The 22,577-nt window shown below is 36.0% G+C and overlaps 1 protein-coding gene across 1 annotated transcript in view; it reads right to left on the bottom strand.

Annotated features, from left to right (window-relative positions):
- The window catches only part of Col4a5 (collagen type IV alpha 5 chain), a 186,436-nt gene that overhangs the window by 96,685 nt on the left and 67,174 nt on the right, over nucleotides 1–22,577 (bottom strand). Inside the window, exons 3-11 of the mRNA XM_031377745.1 lie at nucleotides 22,057–22,146; nucleotides 15,283–15,327; nucleotides 11,170–11,214; nucleotides 11,023–11,085; nucleotides 8,540–8,593; nucleotides 8,169–8,195; nucleotides 5,578–5,658; nucleotides 4,232–4,294; nucleotides 48–83 (exon numbers count right to left, since the gene is read on the bottom strand). Of these exons, the coding sequence (XP_031233605.1) occupies nucleotides 48–83; nucleotides 4,232–4,294; nucleotides 5,578–5,658; nucleotides 8,169–8,195; nucleotides 8,540–8,593; nucleotides 11,023–11,085; nucleotides 11,170–11,214; nucleotides 15,283–15,327; nucleotides 22,057–22,146 (504 nt within the window). The remainder of the gene's footprint in view (nucleotides 1–47; nucleotides 84–4,231; nucleotides 4,295–5,577; nucleotides 5,659–8,168; nucleotides 8,196–8,539; nucleotides 8,594–11,022; nucleotides 11,086–11,169; nucleotides 11,215–15,282; nucleotides 15,328–22,056; nucleotides 22,147–22,577) is intronic.

Here is a 22,577-nt window from a genome sequence, read left to right as displayed (position 1 = left end):
AAACCTAATCCACAGGAAACAAATGATGCGAAGAGAAAGAACATTACCTTTGGTCCTGGTGGGCCTGGTGGGCCAGGGGGGCCCTTCGAAGACACAGAAAGGAGAAAAAAAACATTTTAGTAAGATGTTTCTTTAAAACTATTTGGTTTTTTAAAAATGTAACAACTGAAAGGGACCTTTCAACTCTTTTCAATTCTGGGAATATATCTCAGAGATAAAGCAGCTGTGTACTAAAATGAGGTACCCAACCAACCCAATTTTTTCCCTCATGATTGTGTTTTTTGTTAGTTGCACACAGTTCAATTGATTCAAACAACCTAGACAAATGTAGAAACTTCGGTGACAGGATGAGAATTGACAGCCGCAAGAAAGTTAGGATCGATATGTGAGAGGGTAGATAGCACAAGCTCCAAAGCCAAAGACATTAATTTTAGTGAACATGTTTTTTTGTTTGTTTGGTTGGTTGGTTTTGGTTTTTTTAATCTTTCAAATATTTCCTTTGCCTTTATTTCTTTAAGTGTCACTCTTTTTTATTAGATATTTTCTTTATTTACATGTCATATGATTTCTCCTTTCCCAGTTTCCCCTCCAAAAAAACCAAAACAAACAAACAAAAAAACAAAAACAAAAAAACAAGAACAAACCTCTGTTGCCTCCCTCCTCCCCCTGCTTGTCACCCCACCCTCTCCCACTTATTGGCCCTGGCATTCCCCTACACTGGGGCACAGAACCTTCACAGGACCAAGGGCCTCTCCTCCTATTGATGATTGACTTTGCAATCCTCTACTATACACATGCTGCCAGAGCAATCAGTGCCACCATGTGTACTCCTTGGTTGGTGGTTGAGTCCCTGGGAGCTCTGACTGTACTTGTTAGTTCATATTATTGTTCGTCCTAAGGGGCTACAAACCCTTCAGCTCCTTAGGTCCTTTCTCTAAGTCCTTCACTGGGGACCCTGTACTCAGTTCAATGGATGGCTGTGAGCCTCCACTTCTGTATTAGTCAGGTACTGTCAGAGTCTCTCAGGAGACAGCTATATCAGGCTGGTTTGTCCTTCCTTCAGTCTCTGCTCCATAGTTAGTCTCTGCAACTCCTTCTGTGGGTATTTTGTTATCCCTTTTAAGAAGGAATGAAATGTCCATATTTTGGTCTTCCTTCTTGAGTTTCTTGTGGTTTGTTGGTTGTTCTTCCTGTATTCTGAACTTCTGGGCTAATAACCACTTATCAGAAAGTGCATACCATGTGTGTTCTTTTGTGATTGGGTTACTTCACTCAGGATGATATTCTCCAGCTCCATCCATTTAAGAGTTTCATAAATTTATTGTTTTTAATAGCTGAGTAGTACTCCATTGTGTAGATGTACCACATTTTCTATATCCATTCCTCTGTTGAGGAACATCTTGGTTGTTTCCAGTTTCTGGCTATTATAAACAAGGCTGCTATGAACATGGTGGTGTATGTGTCCTCATTACATGTTGGAGCATCTTCTGGGTATATGCCAAGGAGTGGTATAGCTGGGTCCTCCAGTAGAACTATGTTCAATTTCAGAAGGAACCACCAAACTGATTTCCAGAGTGGTTGTACCAGCTTGCAATCCCACCAGCAATGAAGTAGTTCCTCTTTCTCAACAACCTCTCCACCATCTACTATCAACTGAGTTTTTTATCCTAGCCAATCTGACTGGTGTGAGGTGGAATCTCAGGGTTGTTTTGATTTGCATTTTCCTGATGTCTAAGGATGTTGAACATTTCTTTAGGTGCTTCTCAGCCATTTGTTATTTCTCAGTTGAGAATTCTTTGTTTAGCTCTGTACCCCATTTTTAATAGGGTTATTTGGTTCTCTGGAGTCTAACTTGTTGAGTTCTTTGTATAGATTGGATATTAGCCCTCTATCAGATATAGGATTGGTGAAGATCTTTTTTTTGTTGGTTGCCATTTTGTCCTATTGACAGTGTCTTTTGCCTTACAGATACTTTGCAGCTTTATGAGGTCCCATTTGTTAATTCTTGATCTTAGAGCACAAACTATTTGAAGCCAGCTTAGTTGTATGCAGTTGTGTTTGTGTTTCAGATCATGTCTCAGGGCATGAAAAATTAAATAGGTTTTTCCTGGTTACCCTCCATAACTATATGGTAAGACCCAATTGTTGAACCCTCACACTTTAGCTGCAGGATACAAGGAAGTCAATCGCAAACACACAAGGAAACTTTCTCCTTAGTGGCCAGATTTCACAGTTCCAGGTGGTACAATGTACAATGCTAGGAGTGCAAACACATCAATGTGTTAACCAATGCTGGGTCCTGCATACTGCAATACCTAACTACCAGATAAGATATACCCGTGGGTGCAATAGTGGCTTGACTGTTATTGGGTAACTAATCCTTCTCTGATTAACATTCTAGAGGAATGTCAAACCCCATATTGCAACCATGTTCAAAAGCCCATAACTCAGGAGTCTTGGACCCAATGATAATGCTATTTTGCTAAATGGTCGTGTTTGTCTACATGCTTTTTAGATATTTATTTTTACACCCATAGACTTGGGTTGTTTTGAACTTTGGTTAGAAACACTCCTTTTGGTAATAGGGTGTAGTCAACGAGAGACATGCATTACTACTCAAAGTGCTGAGAATAAGAGACTGCGTGTTCAGCCTTAAACTGGACATATCTATCAACTCTCCCTCCCAAGGCTCAGAAGACAAAGTAGAAAGACTATAAGATCTTGGAGATGAGAAGTAGTGCTGTAAACATTTGCCTTCTAGTTATGCCATGACTATTGTACTCTTGAACTCACAGAAACTGAGGTTACCTACATTAGAAAGTCACAAGATCATGCCAGCAAAAATCTCAGCATAGGTAGAGTAGATGTCCTCCAGGCCCCTCTTCTCAATGAGGAACTATCAGCAGTTAAGAGCTGCTAGGGAAGGGGAAATCACCATTCATTGAGGATGTGGCCACTCAGGAGTCCCATGCTCCCATGGATGGCCTCACTCCCATTTTCAAATGGGCAGCAATAACTGGACTTCGGGGTTACTTTTTAAAAACATGAAGCTGGGAGGGGAAATGTTGACAGGCATATGGGGAGAGTTAGAGGTGAGCAACAGGGGAGAAAATGATCATATTTTATTGTGTATATGTATGAAATTCTCAAGAATAAGGACAGTATTTTTAAAATATTAAATAGGCATTTGCCTGCCTATGTACAGTGTTTTTTTGTTTTGTTTTGTTTGTTTTGTTTTGTTTTTCGAGACAGGGTTTCTCTGTGTAGTCCTGGCAATCCTGGAACTCACTCTGTAGACCAGGCTCTCCTTGAACTCAGAAATTCGCCGGCCTCTGCCTCCCAAGTGCTGGGATTAAAGGCGTGCACCACCACTGCCTGGTTGTATAGTGCTTTTAATATCAGCATTTTCTGTTTACTTACATATCATACCTCAGTGTCATTTCTAAGACTTTGCTTCCTCTGTTAAATATGGGTTAATTGAAGGAATATTCAGAAGTGTGGAGTGAATCAGTTAATTAGTTTACAAAGGATAAAGAAACTCAGGGTTTAATAACAGACCCAGATAACACCAATATTGTAACAGCAGAATTATGAAAACATGTCATGGCCCAGAATCCCCTGATTGCACCACGTTTACAATGAAATCAAACTAATGGGGCAGGGTTAAACCTTTCCTAAGAACTTTCAGTTGGCTCTTCTGGAATGTGGCATACATTATTTCCCCTACTGAAGAGTAAGAACCAATGGTCACAAACAAAAGTGCATTATCCATACAAGCATAATGAAAATTGTCACTGAAATGCATAGTATATAGGACACAGAAAGGCATATGAAAAATTACTTTGACAGAAATACAATTTTGTTGTCGTTTTACAAGGATGGCAGCAAAGGTCTAACTAAGATCATGACTACAATGAGATCTAAGTATTACAGTAGTATTTATCATTTCTGTATTTCCTGCACTGGACAGAACAGGGCATCATATGTGCTGAGCTTAACTATATGTCCAGCTCCCATTTCATGTATTTACTTTTATGTGTGTATTTTGTTCACCTGTATGAAAATATATGGGGCTTTGCTTGTTTAGACTCTTTGCCATAACAGAGCCAGTGTTAAATCACAAAATTAAAGGCATGAATATTGAAATCAAGTTAACTTTCACATACTATAATCAATAGTCATGTCCACGAATCAGAATGCAAAGGAGAAAAATAAAATTACAGGAACTTACCGTTAAACCTGGTGGCCCTGGAGGGCCACTTGGCCCTGACATACCCTTGGGACCAGGTGGACCCTGTTATAAATGGAGTAAATAAAAGTATTAGAAACTAAACTCAACCCTTTACCTCATCATATAAAGAAATAAATAAATACAATTTAAGTTATTTTCATAAGTCTATAACCCTGTAATATTATCAGAACTTAAAAACTGTACAAATAGAAGGGCTAAGTAGCTTATTACATAACTCAATAAGAGATTGGGTACAGCATTCAGCAAGGTTATGTTCTACAATAATAGACAAAAACATGATAAATACATAGTGAAAACAGAAAAATGAACTACAGCAAAACAATATGAATGAGTTTTAACAAGCCAAGGAGAGCAGATGCATTACAGAAAATTATGTGACTATCACATATTGTAAAGGAAAACTAATACAGTTGAAGGAATAAAGCAACTTTCAACAGTTTGCTCAGGCTGCTAGTTGTACATTGAGGCAATCCAGAAGGCTGTGACTTCCAGGTAACATCGTATTGATTCAAAATTACTTGTAACATTCTGTTGGGTTTGGGAGTGTTCCTGGGTGTTCATTTTGTGTTGTATCAGCATATATTCTGCATATGATCTGTTATAATTTTATCTTAAATATTCATAAGAAATTATATGAACAATCAAGGACAAGACTGAATGATCTTAAGAAAGTATGACTAGTAATGTTAGGTAAAGAATAAAAAAATGAACAAATGAAAAAAAAACTCCAACATTGTATCTTGGTGATCAAATAGCAAAACATCTTGATTTGTATTTTTGATAAAGGGATTGATTCTCACAAACTATAAAGGACTTCCTTATCTATAAATACTCAAAAGCCATTACTGTCTCTGTATATTATCTATAAACTAACACAATCTTTTTGTAAGATTACATTTGATGTTTACCATGCATAAACTGCATTCCTTCAACCTTCAAAGTATGTTCAGATGTCATGCATAATTGATACTGTTATAAATGGCATTTTTAATATCTCAAAAGGGAGACTGATGATTTTATTTGATAAAAAATATTTATGGTCAACTCTACTGCTACCTATAGCATAAGAATAATGTAGGAAGTTATTTTTGATGCAAACCTCTGTTGCCACAAACATACCCACAGATACTAGATACATAGATAAAAGAAAGCAAATATGCCTTGTGAAAACTTTCACTTTATAATAGAAGGAATGCACTGAGACCTTAAGAACTTCAGATGATAATTTGTATAACTGAAACAGCAATAGTGAGTATAAAGTTTCAGGACTTGTATGATCCTCTGTTTTAATCATGTAATAAAGAAAAACATTCCTACGCTCTTACTTGTATTCCAGGAGGACCTGGGTATCCTTGATTACCCTTTGGTCCTGGCAGTGATGACATGATTATACTGCCTGGTTCCCCCTAAAAGAAACCAACAGTATAAGTTATAATGATTATTATACATGAGAAACAGCAAGAAGGTAAAGAAATATTCTGAGAGTTCATTTTAGTACATAAATGCAGTGAAAGATTAAGCACACCAGTAATTTCATGAACAAATTTACCTTTGAAAAATAAATTAAAAAGTATCCATGGTATAGCAAAGTACAGTAGATTATTGGGAGTTTGTGACACTTTTAGTTATTCATTAATTAGAAATATGCATTAGCTATAAAGTATTTGTAGAGCATTGTGTTAGGCCCTGGACACTTAGTAATAAAGAAGTACAGACTCTTTTCTCCTGAGGCTAAAAACATAATGGAGAAATATAAAACATAGCAAGTAAACAAGACTGTAGTGTGTTCTGATGCAGTCTATAAAGTAAAGCAAAATGGCATAGTGCATGATAAATAAGTAATAAAGATAGTTAACTAGGCAGTCATATTAGAGTAATGTGAAAAGAGTATATAAGTTTCAGCCTGAAGAATAAGCATAATTTCCCCCATGTGACTAAAAGCTGTACTGGCTCAGAGGTAGAGTGCTTATCTAGCATGCATGAAGTCTTGTCATAAAAAACAAATAGAAAATTTAAATTCTCGAATGAGTTAAATTTAGACCAGTGATACTAGTAATCAAAGAAAAAAAAAGTCTTAAGGCTGTTACCACAACAATGACCAGCATGACAAGATATGCACATGGGTAAGTGACATTGATATTATAGAAGTATCCAACTGTACTGTGCTTTGTTTTAAGGCCCACTTCACAGGAGAAACTCTTGACTAGTAATGTAAGTCTGACCAATAACACATTGCTAAGAAGCTTATTGGCTCCAGGGTGTATATCTAGTACCATAGTATCAAATTTCCCTCTAAATTCATATCTCTCTACCCATTAGATCTTATCAGTTCAACCTTTAGATCAAATGAGAGATGTGTCTTTGTTTTCTGTTTTGGTTTTTTGAGACAGTGTTTCTTTGTGTAGCCCTGACTGTCCTGGAACACACTTTGTAGACCAAGCTGGCCTCTAACTCAGAAATCCACCTGCCTCTGCCTCCCAAGTGCTGGGATTAAAGGCGTGTGCCACCACGGCCCAGCTGAGAAGTGTCTTTGTGTGGTTGACAATGGTTAATTCAGAAGCTCATAACTGATCAAAGTATAGAGAATGAGTATCAGTGGTATGCTCAGTCATAATGAGAACATTCATCTCACACTCTTCTTCCCAAGATTTAGGGAACTTCATGGAAAAGGGGGGCAGAAAAGTTATAAGTGACAGAGGTTAAGAAGGACTGGGGCAAAATAGTGTGTTCTGGACATAACGGAATTCACAGTGGTTGTGTTTGCCTGCACAAGATCTATACAAGAATAATTAGGTCAACATTGCAGCACTGAGGGAGGTGGGTCTCATGAGATCCCATCAACTAAATGAGAAGTTAGTGACAACAGATGGCATCTGAGTTAAGGAGAGTCAATTTTCTTCAGGGTATGGTTCCTGACAGGATGCTCATGCTTCAGTGGCAGGACTTAAACCCATGAGAATATGAACAGCACAAACTGAACTCAATGGGCTATGAGAAAAAGGAAGACATGGAATGTGGGAGGGTGGAGATGGACCTGGAAGAATTGGGGGCTAGGCATAAATCAAAATATGGTGAATGTATATGTTTCTAAGAATTAATAAATATAATTTAAAACTTATGTAGTGTATAGTGGCACAAACCATATATGTATATGGGTATTCAATGGATTGGGCAGGGTTATTTGAAGGTTAACTTCTGACATGTTAATCTGAGCATCTGAGAGACATTTGAGCAGAGATTTTTAAGGAGGCTATTGAACACATAAATATTGAACTCAGAAAAAAAAATCTAATGTGAAGTTTTCAATGTTGATGGCCAGTAACTACATAGTCATTAATAAATACCTTGAACATTATTAATATTGCCAGGCAAGAAGAGAAGAAAGAGTTGAGTTTGTGTCTTAATGGCTGCTGGATAGAACAGAATGAACTTGTGCTGAAGAGTGAAGAACTACCAGCTGCAGAAGAAATACTAGAAGACTAGAGTATTACAGAAACCAAGGATAAAGAATACATCTAGAAAGAACCAGCAGTCAGCCCTATCAAAATACAATCAGATAAAGTCTGAATGAGTTAGAAAAGAGAGATTTAAGCACAACGCACACATTTTTTCAAGAATTATATAATAATTATATAAGTATATAATAATATAATACTATAATTATTATATTTAAATATTATTATAGTATATTAAAATTATTATATTATATTATATATCATATAATATATTATTATTTAATAATAAATATAATAATTTTATAAGTAATTATATAAGATTACACAGTAGACTGGTTAAAGAGTGTACTCTCCATATGTATCCATTTGGAGATTGAACTTATAGTAATTATTCTACTGCTGTTGTAGACATTCTACATATTTTATTCAAACTGCTTATCTTCTTAGCATGTGATGCTTACCTTCATACCTGGGATCCCAGGAGGTCCCTATTATAAAAAAAGAAGGAAATTTTGTGCAAATTTGACAGGTATAAACAAAAAATATGATGTACATATGAGTATGACACAAAAGAGAACAAAATGAATAAATTTTTATAGGGTCGCTTCAGAATATTTTATATTATAGGATTTTATAGGTAAAATTTATATTAGCCATCACAGAATCCTCATCTTTAATCAGAAGGAAGCCTTTTTGCCATTTTAACCTTTGAAATTCTTTAGTTTGCTACTTTAAATATGTGATGCTGTTCCATTTGAGTGAACTCTGTAGTCACACCTTTTCTGTTCTGCTACATATTGAGTTCATTTTAATCCTGAAATTTAGAACTTACTGGAGGACCTTGTAAACCAGGAAAGCCTGGACTGCCTGGAAATCCACGTTCTCCCTGGGAGTTAAATAGGAAGAGTGTAGGGAAAAAAGAAACAGTGAATAATTATATAACAAACAATGGTTTTCTTTAAAACATACCAAATCACCAAAATGTCATTAGCATCCACTTTCCAATTACTTCAGAATCAACTATGTGTAGCAATTCAACCTACCAAGCAAAGCACTTTTATTCCTATTCATCTACCCCAACCAAACCTAAGGGGAAAACAGTACCGCTGTCATATTCTTTTGAAAAATCTATTTTGAGACCATCACAATCACAGATTCCCGATAATTATCCCATTTAATTGTTAATGATTTGCTGCAATTTCCTGACCAGGTGCTGTACAAACTCTTATTTCAAACTTACCATTTCACTTTCCTCTTATTGTAAACTATTTCAAATCATTTTTTTTTCAAAAAAGAATAAAGGAATAAAGCTATTAACAGCACCAAGAAGACAGTCACAACAGTTCTAGAAATTGCAGGCCATTAGATTTCTTAGGTATCCAATTTTTTTCATTCACTAATATAAAGTAGCAACATAGACATTTGGTTTGGAAAACAACAGGTAAAATTGAGATAGAAGAACATTAATACAAATTCTTTTCAAATGCCTAGGTATGTTGTAGCAATTCTAGAAACAAACCTGTCAGAGGCTTAAAAGGGCAAAATTACTACCCCTCTGTGCTTTTGAGTCATTGATCAATGGCCTTCTCTGCATCACCTTTTATACATGGACAAAGTAGGTCCAAAGCATTAGAAAAGAAGCCATACATTGTGGATGCAACATTAGGATTCATATTTTACATACCTAATGAAAAGTGTAAAAAATGTCTAATCAGGCAGTATGTATAATAAAATTACTTAATTTATATAAAACATATTATACAAGTGATGCCCTAAAACATAAATTAATTGTTAGATATATGAAAAGACCACTTTGTGAAAAAAAATCTCTTTCACCATAACTGTATCTGCATATGCACTTGGTTTCCCTATTTAAAACTTTGAATACCAGTTCTTTTATTCCAAAAGGCATGCTGGCAAAACACACATGCATGCATACACACCAAACACACACACACACACACACACACACACCTAAAATAAACGAAACAAAGTAAAACATAGCTATGGCACCAGAATAGGAACAAAATATTTCACTTCTTTATGAAATGTGTTATACAAACAAATTTACTATTGTTCCAACCATCAAAGGTTACCTGAGCTAGAATGGAGAACATATAAAAATTTCTCGATTCCAGATATTTGCCTTAAAAATCTACACATTAAAAAATCATAATTATTGCTGTAGACAATGGTGCACATTTAGTCCCAGAACTTGGGAGCTAGAGGCAGGTGGGTTTTTGTGAGCGTGAAGCTAGCCAGAGCTACATAGTGGGACTCTGTGTTAAGAAAAAAATTATTATTGTTGGCAAGGGTTACAGAGCCTTGGGAAATATTGTGTCTAAAAGTATTGCATTGAATGTATGTATGTTTTAAAAATTCCCAGAAAATATATTCACTGTATTGCAGGGGGTTAACTAAAGTATATACCCTAATGTAAAAATCTGGGATATGACGTTAATTTAAAAATATAGGGTAGATCTAGTTTTTTAGAATCTTATGCACAAAACATAAAATGCTAAAAGGATAAACATAAAGTAATGGTGCATTTACTTAAGAAAAGAAAAAAACAAGAAAAATATATCAAGTGATACAAAATATAATTTTACAATAAGAACATTTTTCTCATTATCTATTGCTATGTCTTAATGTTAAATTGTTGATGCCAAACAAGAAAAGTGACATTATCTAAAGCTTTGGGTTTTTTAATTGTTAAGTGCATCATTTTTGTTGATGAAAAACTTGTATTTTTCACAGTGACAGTTAAGGAAGTTAAAAAAAAAAAAGCATGAATCGAATTACTGAGAGGGTTCAGTAGATAAGGCTGTCTATTGCCAAAGTGTAGACAATCTGAATTTGATACCCATATCCCACATGATGGGAAGGGATGAAGACCCACAAGCTGTCCTCTGAACTCTATGTATGTTCGGTGGCATACATCGCTTTCTTCCTCCATGGTATCAATAACATACAACATTTTTTTTTAACTTACAATACAGAGTGTTCAAAAATTTAATTAGCACTTATTTTAAAAGTCAAAATTAGTAAGACATTATCAAGTATTCTTACTCATAACATCTTCCATAGTGTGTGAAACACACAAATCATAATTCACTTTTAATAGTCACAAAGATTTTTTTAAAAATAACCTCTAACCCAATACACTATCTTCACTAGTTAGACAGGCTTAAATAAATTACTGAAGTTTAATAGACTGAAAATGTTGTGTTAGACACAAAAGCACTCTGTCTCTTTTTAGACTTGAATCAACAATCTGTTCACAATTAAGTTCAAAAAAAAAAAAAAACACCTCACCTTGGTTCCATTGCACCCAGGGATACCTTGAGGTCCTGGAGCCCCATCATGGCCTGGCATACCCTTTGAAAAGGCATATAACACACTTATAATATTTCTTAGATTACTTCTTAGGGGGAGTTTTAAAATAATGAGAACCATACTTACAGGAAGACCTGGTGTCCCTGGAAATCCAGGAAGTCCAGGAGGACCCTATAATAATAAAGAAATCACTTGATCCAATGATAAGGCTATTACAAAATGTGCCTCACTGCTACCAATCACTGTTGGTTTAATAACTGGAAACACTCTTTCACAAAACTGTCTTTAAAACTCCTTTTACAGAAAGCGAGAGACTCCTGTTTGTAAGCACGTTTTCTTCATTACAGTTAGCAGCAGCAAGCAAAGCAGAGGATGAAATGTCTGTCTTTACAGATAAAATTCTTTCAGGTTTGCGAATAATGAATTTACTAGGAGATGAGAAGGCAACAAATGGATCTCCCTCTGAGGACATTAATGTAACTAAGCCCAAGCATCTTTCAATTAAATTTCCCTGTCGGGATCAGTCAAATACAACTTGACAACTATTTCTGTTGGTGAGGATATAGAGAAACTGGTTCTCTTGTCTGTGGTGAGAACATGGACTCAAATATTATGGCAGGGAATTTGGAACTTCTTCTAGCAAAACTGGAAACATAACATATCCTGTAACATAACAATTCACTTCTGTGCATCCATCCCAAAGGATGCTACAAATTAGAAAACACAATGTTCTATTTTAGGTTTGTGACTGCGGCACTATGGGAGCGAGGCTTGGAGGGAAAAAAGGGGGGGGGCAGAAGATGCTTCTGAAAGATCACATGCCAGAAAGCAAGGACGTCTCAGTGATCAATGACTTCTGTAAAAATGACAATGGGCAAGAAGTAAACTTGAAAAGACTCCACCTTTGATCTGTCAAAGGTGGTACAAAATGGCTTTCAAAAAACTAATGTGCATGGTGGGTGTTGCATACCTTTAATACCAGCACTGCCAGTGAGTGTAAGTCTAGCCAGGTCTACAAAGTAAGAACTTATCTCAAAAACATAATAGCTTACTACAAAAATCACAATTATAACTGCCAAATTAAACTAAAGATTTTGGGCTAGAGAGTTGGCTCGGGGTTAAGATCACTCTCTGCTCTTCCAGAAGTCTCTGAGTTCAATTCCCAGCAAGCACATGGTGGCTCACAGCCATCCGTGATGGGATCTGATGCTCTCTTCTGGTATGTCTGAAAACAGCGACAGTGTACTCATATACATTAAATCTTAACTAAAGATTTCAACTTTCTTGTCATTTTTTCCAATACCATACCCACTCCAGTCATAAACACCACATAAGATGGCAACAGAGATGGATTTTTATTTTGAATTGGTTGTTTTTATTTTTTGAGATGTAGTCAAAATTCCATACCCACTGCTGGCCTGGAACTCAACAATTTTCTTGTGTTAGCATCAGAACAGCTAACATTACTTAGTTGATGTACCAAGTTAGGATTACTAACAAGCTGCTAAAAATTATATAGCCAATAGTATGTTTTTTACAGTTTGTGTGAGTTTTTTTATCTAAATATTTAAATATCAAAGAATTAAAAAATTCAAATTGTAATAATAATCCACATGTAAGCATGTTATGTAGCCATCCATGCATCTAATAGTCAAAGTAAGAGACATTACTCTATAAACAGAAGTTTAGAGCTAAAAAGAGATGTCTTTACCTTTCAAGCATGTGAAGAAACTGGGGTTCACAGAAGAAAGATCTTGTCTTTGAAAAACTACCACTAGTAGTAAACCAGTATCCTCTAATTCTAAAATCAGCCATATACTAACCAGCTGTGGAAGTTGGTATTAGCTGTTCACTTGTCAGACTTGAGAATCACCCGAGAGATGGCTCTCCGGGCATGCTTGTGGGAGATTATCAATTGTGTGAAGACTTATCTTAATTGTGAACAGGTCTATTCCTTAAGCTTGGGGATCTTAAACTGGATAAAATGAAGAAAGTAAGCTGTACACTAGTATGAGTATATCCATCATGCTCTGCATCTGATTGTGAAAGTAGTGTGACTTGCTGCCTTGGCTTTATCACCATTCTGAACAACTTTAACCCCTTTACAGGCCAGGATAAATCCCTTTTCCCTTAAATTGCTTTAACAGGAAATTTTATCAGAGCAATAGCCAAAGAACTAATACAGAAATTGGTACCAAGAATTGTTGTTGTGATAAAACTGACCATGCAGGTCTTAGGCCTTTGGAAATGGTTTTCAGGAGGAATGTGGAAGAACTGAAACATTTGGGTTAGAAAAGTCCCTGGGGTTGGTGAGATGGTTCAGTGGCTAACACTGGCTGTTCTTCCAGACATCCTGAGTTTAATTCCCAGCAACCACATGTGGCTCATGGGATCAGATGTCCTGTTATGGCATGTAGGTATAAATACAGAGCACTCCTACATTTTAAAAAAATACGTAAATAAACTTTTAAAAAGAAGGAAAAGTCCCTGGATACAATAAGCAGAGCTTAATGGTTATTGTGCTGGGAACTTGGGAATTAAGAACACTGTGAAGATTGTGTACAGTCGGGGCTGGTCACTGAGGTTTCAGAGGGAACCAGGACTCTGTCAACAACTGTGCTAGAGAGCATTCATATGATATTTTGGCCAGCAACTTGGCTTCATTCTGATCAACTCCTGAGAATTTGATTGGAGGTAAATTTAAAGATAATGGATTAATGTATTTGGCAGAGGACTTTTCAATACAGGAGAGAATTCAGGCTTGCACTGAGAATATATGTATAATTGATAAAGATGTCAGTATCATTGAAGAGAAACCTACATTGCACTGGGACAAACAAAAAGGTATCCCGAAGGTATCAGAAGCTCCATCAAGAGCTAGAAGCAGATAGTTCACATTGTACAAGTTTAGCAGGAGTGAAAGACACAAGTTTAAGCAGATCACTGAGTTTTGCTGTAAAGTTTTTTTTTGTTTTGGTTTTTTTTTTTTTTTTTAAATCTAAGGTCAGAGGATTTATGGTGTGGTTGAAATCTCTATAAAAATGAGAGACCAAAGAGACCAAAGTATGAACTTGTAAAGGTAAACCCTAAGTTGCAGTTGAGACCCCAAGATAGTGGAGATGCCAAGAACAAGAGACAGCTGCCAAGGAAATCTGTGGGCATGGAAAAAAGCAAGCCTATGTGTGTTGTAGGTGGTGGAACTAAAGGTGTGTGGGACTGCTCAAGTGTTTTGGACTCCAGTTGATTACATTACAATCCCTAGATGCTAGCCTTAGAGCTGCAGGATTTGATCTTTGTCCTGTTGGATTTTGATTTGTATGTTGAAGTGATTATTTCTTGCTATTCCACACTTCTATTTTGGAGTAGGGATATTTACTCTGTGCCAATATTTTATTGAAGTACATTCTTAGCTTTTTTTATTTTATATACCTCATAGTTAAGAGGTATAGTATTAAGGGGACTTTAAAAAGTTGGACTGAATGCATTTTAGATCATACAATTGTCATGAGCCTATGAGGACAAAGCTTGGAAAGTTATGGCTTAAAAGTGGTGTGTTGAGGTGCCAGGTTGACAAGGAGGATAGCTCTAATGTTTAATTTTAGTTGTCAACTTGACAGAATCTAGAATTACCAGGGAAACAGCCTTGTGGACGTGCCTGTGGGGATTATCTTGGTTACATTAATTGGTGTGAGAATATCTGTTTTCATTGTGGTCAGGATCATTCACTGAGAAGGGGATAGTGAACTAGATAAAGAATGTGAGCTGAGCACAAGTATGTCGATTGAGGTTTTCCATTGTGAAAGTGATAGGACCAGTTGCTCTGAACCCCTGCTGCCTTGAGTTCTCCACACAGATGGACAATACCCTTGAGTTGTGACTAGAAACAAATGTGCTAACATGAACGAGCAAAATTCCAGAGGGCTGCACATTTTGACACAGAACTACAGATGAGAAATGACTCTTGAGAGGGCGTCTTTCTCAAGATGATTCCCCAGGAATGAACCCCCTATTGGATTATCCAATAACAAGTGGTCAACCTTGAAATTATGTATGCATATAAGCAAGAGTAAATGGACTTAGCATGTTGTATCTATATATGATGTAATATAAACATACATGTGCATATGTCTGTGTACAATGATAATTAGTTTAGTTTTTTCTTGTTGTCTCATACCATTTCACTTGGTTTTCTCTGTTGACAACAACAAAGCATTTCCCATACACTGAGCATTTACTTACTCTGATTCCTTTTGGTCCTGGTGGCCCTGGAATTCCATCATCACCCTGAAAAACACAATATATTTAGTTCCTTTGTTTTCCTTCAAATCAGTCATCTAATAACTAACTTTCTATTAGCTAGCCTGGATTTTTTTGTAAAATTTTCTGAAAGTTAGAGATAATTTCATATACCCAAAGAAGATTTAAGATTGATTCAAAACATTGAAAAATTAGATGAACAATATCAATAAAGGCCAGTATTTTACTGGAGAGACTTTTGACATGAAGAAGAAATGTTGCATGCATAAAGATATACAATAAGTACAAGAAAATGAAGATAAGATAGAAGTACAGCTATTTCCCAAATCATTTGTACATAATGAAAGAAAAAAGAGAAAAGCTCAAAGTGTTTATAGCTTCTATAGCATATCAAACTCCAGGTGTACATGCTGTTCATGAACTTCTGCTTTTATCTTTCCATTTATTTCAGAGAGCACATTTTATGGAAGAACTTAAAAGTCATAAACTCTCCCTTCCAGCTTCTGTTCTCTGTTCCTTGCAAATTCTACCTACTCATTTTTAGTCATGCCTGCATTGCTGAAAAGTTTAAATTCTTCTCTGATTTTTTTGTTAAGTATTTTCTTAAAAGTTTTGAGTAAAGAAGAACTAATACAGTTTGATATAAAGTAGTATATCCACAGGTTCTGCTAACAAGGACATGAATACCATTAATGCAACATCTGTAGGTCCTATTCAATTGTCTCCTTCTAAAAAGTTTAATGACATAATCTTCCCCAAGCAGATGGGTTTATGAGAAGATTCGATGGATTCTGATCCCCAGTTAAAATAACTAAAAGATCTCTTGTCCAATAAATATTTTATGCCTTCCCACTGAAGGCAGAAATAAGACAAAAATGTAAACATTGCACCAGTTAGACCAAGCAGCATGGTTAAAGAAGGACTTCAGGAAAGAAAACTACAAAGCTAAAAGTTATGGATTTCCAACACTCAAAAGGCTAAAACAGAAAAAAATGCCCCAAGTTTGAGGCCAGCCTTGTCTACATAGAGAGTTCCAAAACAGCCAGAACCACAGAATAAGACTTTGTCTTAAAAGAAAACAAGAAATAAATGCGTGAAAGAATAGAGCTGAGATTACATCTGGGTAGGGTGCCTAAAATATGCAAGGCCCTGAGCTCAGTCCTTAGCACTACATTCAAAAGGAGAAAATTTTACAAAGGATGAGATAAAAGAAATATGATACAAATGGTAAGATTGTATGCCTGAAACTCAAGACATTTAGTCAACTATAACAATACAATAATTCTACAATTATATACAAAATTAAGAACTCAGTAGGGGAGGAGTGGGAGAGGGGAACCTGATCTGGCATTGGGTGAGGGAAAAGGACGGAAGCCCTGAGGCCCAGCAGAAGGATTGGTAACAGGCAACCTCAGGAAATAGGAGGTTGAGGGAACCCTCTAGAATGCACCAGAGACTGGGACGGTGAGAGATGCTCAGGACTAAGGGAGGGACCTTAGATGAAATACCTGACAGTAGGGAGAGGGAACTTATAGAGCCCACCTTCAGCAGGAAGACAGGGCTTCAAATGAGGGAGGGGGCATCCCACAGTCACAACTCTGACCCATAATTGTTCCTGTCTGAAAGAATTACAGGGATGGAAATGGAGAGGAACCTGAGGAAAAGAAGGTTCAGTGACAGGCCCAAAGAGGGTTCCATCTCAAGGTGATGTCCCAAGGCCTCACACTATTACTGAGGCTATGAAGCGCTCACAAAAAGGGACCTAGCTTAACTGCACTCCAAAAGACCCAACAAGAAGCTGAAAGGGTCAGACGCAGATATTTACACCGAACCAATGGACAGAAGCAGCTGACCCATGTTGTTGAATTAGGGAAAGCTGGAAGAAGCTGAGGAGGGTGGTCCTGTAGGAGGACCAGCAGTTTCAATTAATCTGGACCCCTGAGATCTCTCAAACACTGGGCCACCAAACAGGCAGTATACACCAGCTCATATGAGGCCTCCAACACATATACAGGAGAGGACTTCCGGGTCTGGGTTCATTCAGAGATGATGCACTTAACCCTCATGAGACTGGAGGCCCCAGGGAGTTTAGAGGTCAGGTGGGGTGGGGGGTCAGGAACATCCACATGGAGATGAGGTAGGGAGGAGTTATGGGATATGGAGCAGTCCAGAGGGTGGATCAGGGTGGGGCAGGGAATTGAATATGGAGTGTAAAAATAAATTATTTTAATAAAAAAATTAAAAAAACAACCAAACAAAAATCCTCATGTCAATTCAAGTAATTTTTGCCAGCAGTAAGTACTAAAAGTAGCTTTAAGTGGTAATTTGAAAAGTAGAAGAAAATATTCCACCAATAATGGCAAAACAAAATATTTTGCAGTAAACTTAACAAGAAAATGAACGAGGTTTACACGAGGACACTATTAAAAACAGTTGTGGAGTTCACAAAGAAATAGTTAAATATGTATTAACAAGAAATTCCATGTTCTTAAATAAAGGAATCCAATTTAAACAGTAAATTACAAATTTAGTTATAAATTTTATATAATGAAAATAGGAAAGTTACTGGGTGTTTTTAAAACTAGACAGTAGCTCTAATATTTATATGGACAAAAACACCCCAGCAATAACTTTGAGAAAAAAATGTAAAAAGAAAGGAGAATAGAGTAGGCCAATACCAGTTAGGTATAAAAATGAAGCCCAGGCTTCAATTATTAAACTAGTTTAGGACTTAGATTTGGATAAAGTGACTACTAGAAGATTATCAAAAAGAAAGTTCATATGAACTTGGTAAAACAGAAGCCACTCCTTAGCCAAGGAGGATAGCTTCTAGGATCCCACATAGGTACTACCTGAAAGTGTAGACATAAACCAAATTTCTATATGCTGTATATTTTCTTATGTACACATAAATATAACAACATTTATAAACACTGTGAGACTTTAACAATAACCAAGGATAATATGAAACAAGTATAACAATATACTATAATGTTTTTAAAACTTATTAATTATTAATTTTAAGAATTTCAGCTTATTTCCAGACAGTAGTTGGATGCATGAGATTGAAATCATGGGAAATGAAACTACAAATAAAGGGTGACTACTGTATAGTGAATATGTCATTGTAAATGAATGGAGAAAAAGATTAAGGCATATCTTAAATCATAAATCATATACCAGGATGAATTTCCAAAGAATATCCACACAGGTAAAAAATAAATTGATATACTGAAAGAAAAATTTTTGAGAATTAATATATAACCTCAAAGTGCATAAGGTTTGTTGAAATGAAAATCCATACGACTTAAAGACAGAGACTCATAAATGCATAAACTTTCATGCGCATGCCTAGGAAAGTAAAAGACAAAGGGTGAAATAATACAGCTCACAGTGTGTGCATGGAAATTATCTCCCTAACAAATAGCTCAGCAAAATGTGAAAGCACCAAATCACCAGAAAAGGGGAGAGGAATATGAAAATACAGGTCATAGGAAGACAAAGGACCCTTTGATCTGTGAGAAGCGTAGTCATAATCATAAAAAGAGAAATGCAAATTAAAAGTATATTGAAAGGTCACTCTTCTACCGTAATGACAAGAAGAAAAAGTTCTTAGTATTGGAGATGAAGCTGTAAGGAAATAAATCTTTGTTGCCAAATCAAAGGTAAATCATATGTTTGGGAAATAGTGATCTGGTAATATGTTTAAAAATCTCATGTGCATACATGGGCACACATTTCCCACAATTTATCTTACCAATTCATGCTTATCGATGCAAAAAGAATTAATCAAAGATTGGCATCTTAGCAGTTATGTTTGACAGTAACAAACTATTGAAAAGTACATAATTATGTATAGGGAACTGGTTACTAATTTATAGCTTATATGTACAATGAAACTGAATATAGTGTGAATAACATCCTGAGAACACTGATATAAAAAAAAAACACAAAATGAGCGTAATACATCTGATTTTAAAAACAAAGAGGATGAAAATATGGGACTAATGAAAATATTCAGGGACCAATGAACACAGGTGGAAAAGAGTTTTTCATTGTATTCCTAATATTTACTAATTGTGAATAAAATGAATATATTATCTATTGCAAAGGAACCACATTTTATTTAACAAAGAACTCCTTTGCAGCATTACAAATGTGCATTTATATAAATACACACACACACACACAGACACACACATCTCAGTACCACACTCCAAACAACTGAGCTATTTGGCCAGCTTATTTACAAACCTATATGTTCATTAAAAGGAATGTATCAATTAATAATAATCATATATATTACTTTAAAATACAAATCCCCAAACACACAAAAGAACACTTTAATCAGAAGAATCTAAAATGTTTAGAAAGCAGTTCACACTCCCACTCTATAAATAATGAAAAGGATTTGCAGCAATGGTTAGAACACTCTCTAAACTTAATGTGCAAGTGAGCACATCTTCATAAACTATTGTACTATTATTAAAGAGTCTCAGTTAATGCTAAATTATTTTAAAACAATTGAAATGTAACTTCTTTTAATAAAACACAATATTTACTCCTAATATCCATGTTATGCAAGAAAGTCTGGCCCTGTTCCCAGATAAACTCACATTCGAGAAACAGCGTTTTCTGTGGTTCAAATTACATTCTATTTCAAAGCACTCATTTCCATAACATAGCTGAAAATTAATCAATTTGTGTTCCCACTTCATTTTCAGAAGAGCAATGCTTAAGTTCCAGTGTGCTGAGAAGTGGAAGAACTTAGTTGTGTTGCTGTATTGGTGTTCAGTTTATGATTTAGAACTCTGTGCTACCTCTTTGCCATTCCTGGGTGGCAGGCATTATACTGCCACTCTTACACGTGCTGTGTTATAGCGCCTAGGAAATTCATTTGAATGGTCCACCAATCAGAATTCTATGTACTTAGTCATTTAGAGTATTAGTATTTCCTTAGTGTTCATGTTCTATTCAGTGCATTTAAGCACAGGACTCATTTACTGTTGAATCTCAAAAAACTCCCTCCTCACAGTTGTACCCTCATTCTCACAACATCTACCTTCTGGTATAACTCACTTTATATTAAAACATCTCCAGGCATCTAATTTTCCTCCTTTCTTAGGAAGACTACCTGGTGATATCCATTTGATTTTCTTAATCCTCTAATGATATGGTATACCATCATTATATGAAATAATATAGCTAGAGGAAAATGTTATTAAGTCTTTTTTTTTCTTTTGGGGCAAGTGAATAGAGCTGGACCTTTCATATACCACTTTATATCAGTCTATCTACCACAGATAGAAAAGGGCTCAGAGCCAAAAGAGCCCTTAAAATCTAAAAGAAACTCCTCTTGGTCTCAAAATTTACTATTATCTTTTTCCCCTTCCCTATCTTATCATACACATAATGATGCTACTCTTATTCATGGAAAAATATATGTGCATCAGACCTATGATAACTGAATTTTAACACTTCCTAGTAGGTAGAGGAAAAATGATTCTAGAGACACTTATCTGAGATTCAAGCTATTGACCCTCCCCTATTCAACATCTGATTTAGGGAGATGCTAGGGTGCATAGAGTTAGGACGCTGATTCAAAGTGAGACTCCACAGCAGCCTCCATCAGATCATTATCCATGATATGGTGGAACCTTGTAGTGATATGACTGTTTTGCAGCCACCCACGCTTCTTCTGTATGTAATCCCTTATTCATGTCCAGTTAGCAAGTCCATTTTCATTGGTCACTATAATTTGGACTTTGATTAAATCATAAAATGGTCTGCCATTGGTGCTCATGTGGGGTGTGAAGATATTTATATTTGCTTCTTCCCAGAAAAAGTATAAGGTAAAAAGAATTCCAAAAACCATACACAACAAACAACATCCTGAAAAATACCTGAATATGACAGTAATGTCCACATTTAAACATTAGAAACACTAAGGTGAAGAGACACTTTTTCTGAATGAGCGTAGCTACCACTATTCATCAAAGAAATCTCTCATTGTGGCAAATGAAGAACATCATAAAACAACAACGACAACAAAACCACACACCACTGGACAGAAAAACAGAGATGAGTGTATTTTGCAGAGTCCAGCCTTGCATCAACATCCCTGCATTTATGACTCAGGAAGCCATCACAGAAGAAGCCGAAATCTTCTAAGAAGTCTACTCCATAACAGTCAAGACTGGAACAACAACAGTATCAATGCACATGTTAATGTAAAAATGAGACAATTTTATAGGGAGTCCTTTAGATTCTAGACAAAGGACTATAGATAACTAATCACTGCTTAGAGATTTAACCTCTCCCAGGCGTGAGCCTCTTGATCTTGATTAGCACTCTCTCCCTGTCTTTGTCTCTGTCTGTCTGTCTGTCTGTCTGTCTGTCTGTCTGTCTGTCTCTTCTCTCTCTCCCTTTTTACACACACATGCACATACAAACTTTATATCAACTTTAGAGTCTGGGAATATGGGAAGGGTTCAAGGGAGGGCATTAGCTTGGAGGAGCTTGAGGGAGGAAAGACAAGAAAGAAGGGATGCAATCCATTTCAATTAAAAGATATTTAAAAAATAAATTCCAGGATAAATGAATACAAAAAATAAGAATTCCTTCAACTCTGTTTTTTGATTTAAGCACTATTTTCTCATTACGATTTAGTCAACTTTTAGATGATTTGATAGCTTGTCTCAAATTTATGGTGGTTTAATTCCTCTGCTATTGTTGATTGGCTACTGAAACACATACCTTTTGTCCCCGAGGTCCTGGAGGGCCTTCTGGACCTGGAAATCCTGGTAAACCTGGATGGCCTTCTAAACCTGGAAATCCCCGTTCTCCCTGTAATTAAACAAGAATGTAAAGGAAAGTCATTTGTGAACTTTTAAGCACAGACATAATTGTGTTTCAGAAAGTTCAAACAACTGTCAGATGAAAGTAACGTAATAACAGTGATACTCTGTCCACAGTATCAGACATGGACAAGTCTGTAAAATGTGAGAAGAAAAATACAAATCATCTCAAATATATATCATATATAGTAAATATAAGCTCTTCACTAGTTGCAGAGTTAGACAGTATATCAAAGATAAAGTGAGAATATAATAACTGCTTTAACCTCATTCAATAATAAAGAAGGCAAGGGAGAAATTAAGAATTTCATAATTTTAAGAGCTAGATTATCTCAAATTATTGAATGGTCTGTTACTAACAGAACTAGGATTAAAACTCTGACTGCAAGTTCCACTCGGAAAGAAAAGTAAAAAGATAAA

Source organism: Mastomys coucha, chromosome X, assembly GCF_008632895.1.
Source record: "Mastomys coucha isolate ucsf_1 chromosome X, UCSF_Mcou_1, whole genome shotgun sequence".
NCBI classification, from domain to species: domain Eukaryota; kingdom Metazoa; phylum Chordata; class Mammalia; order Rodentia; family Muridae; genus Mastomys; species Mastomys coucha.
This window is presented reverse-complemented; position numbering and strand designations above follow the sequence as displayed.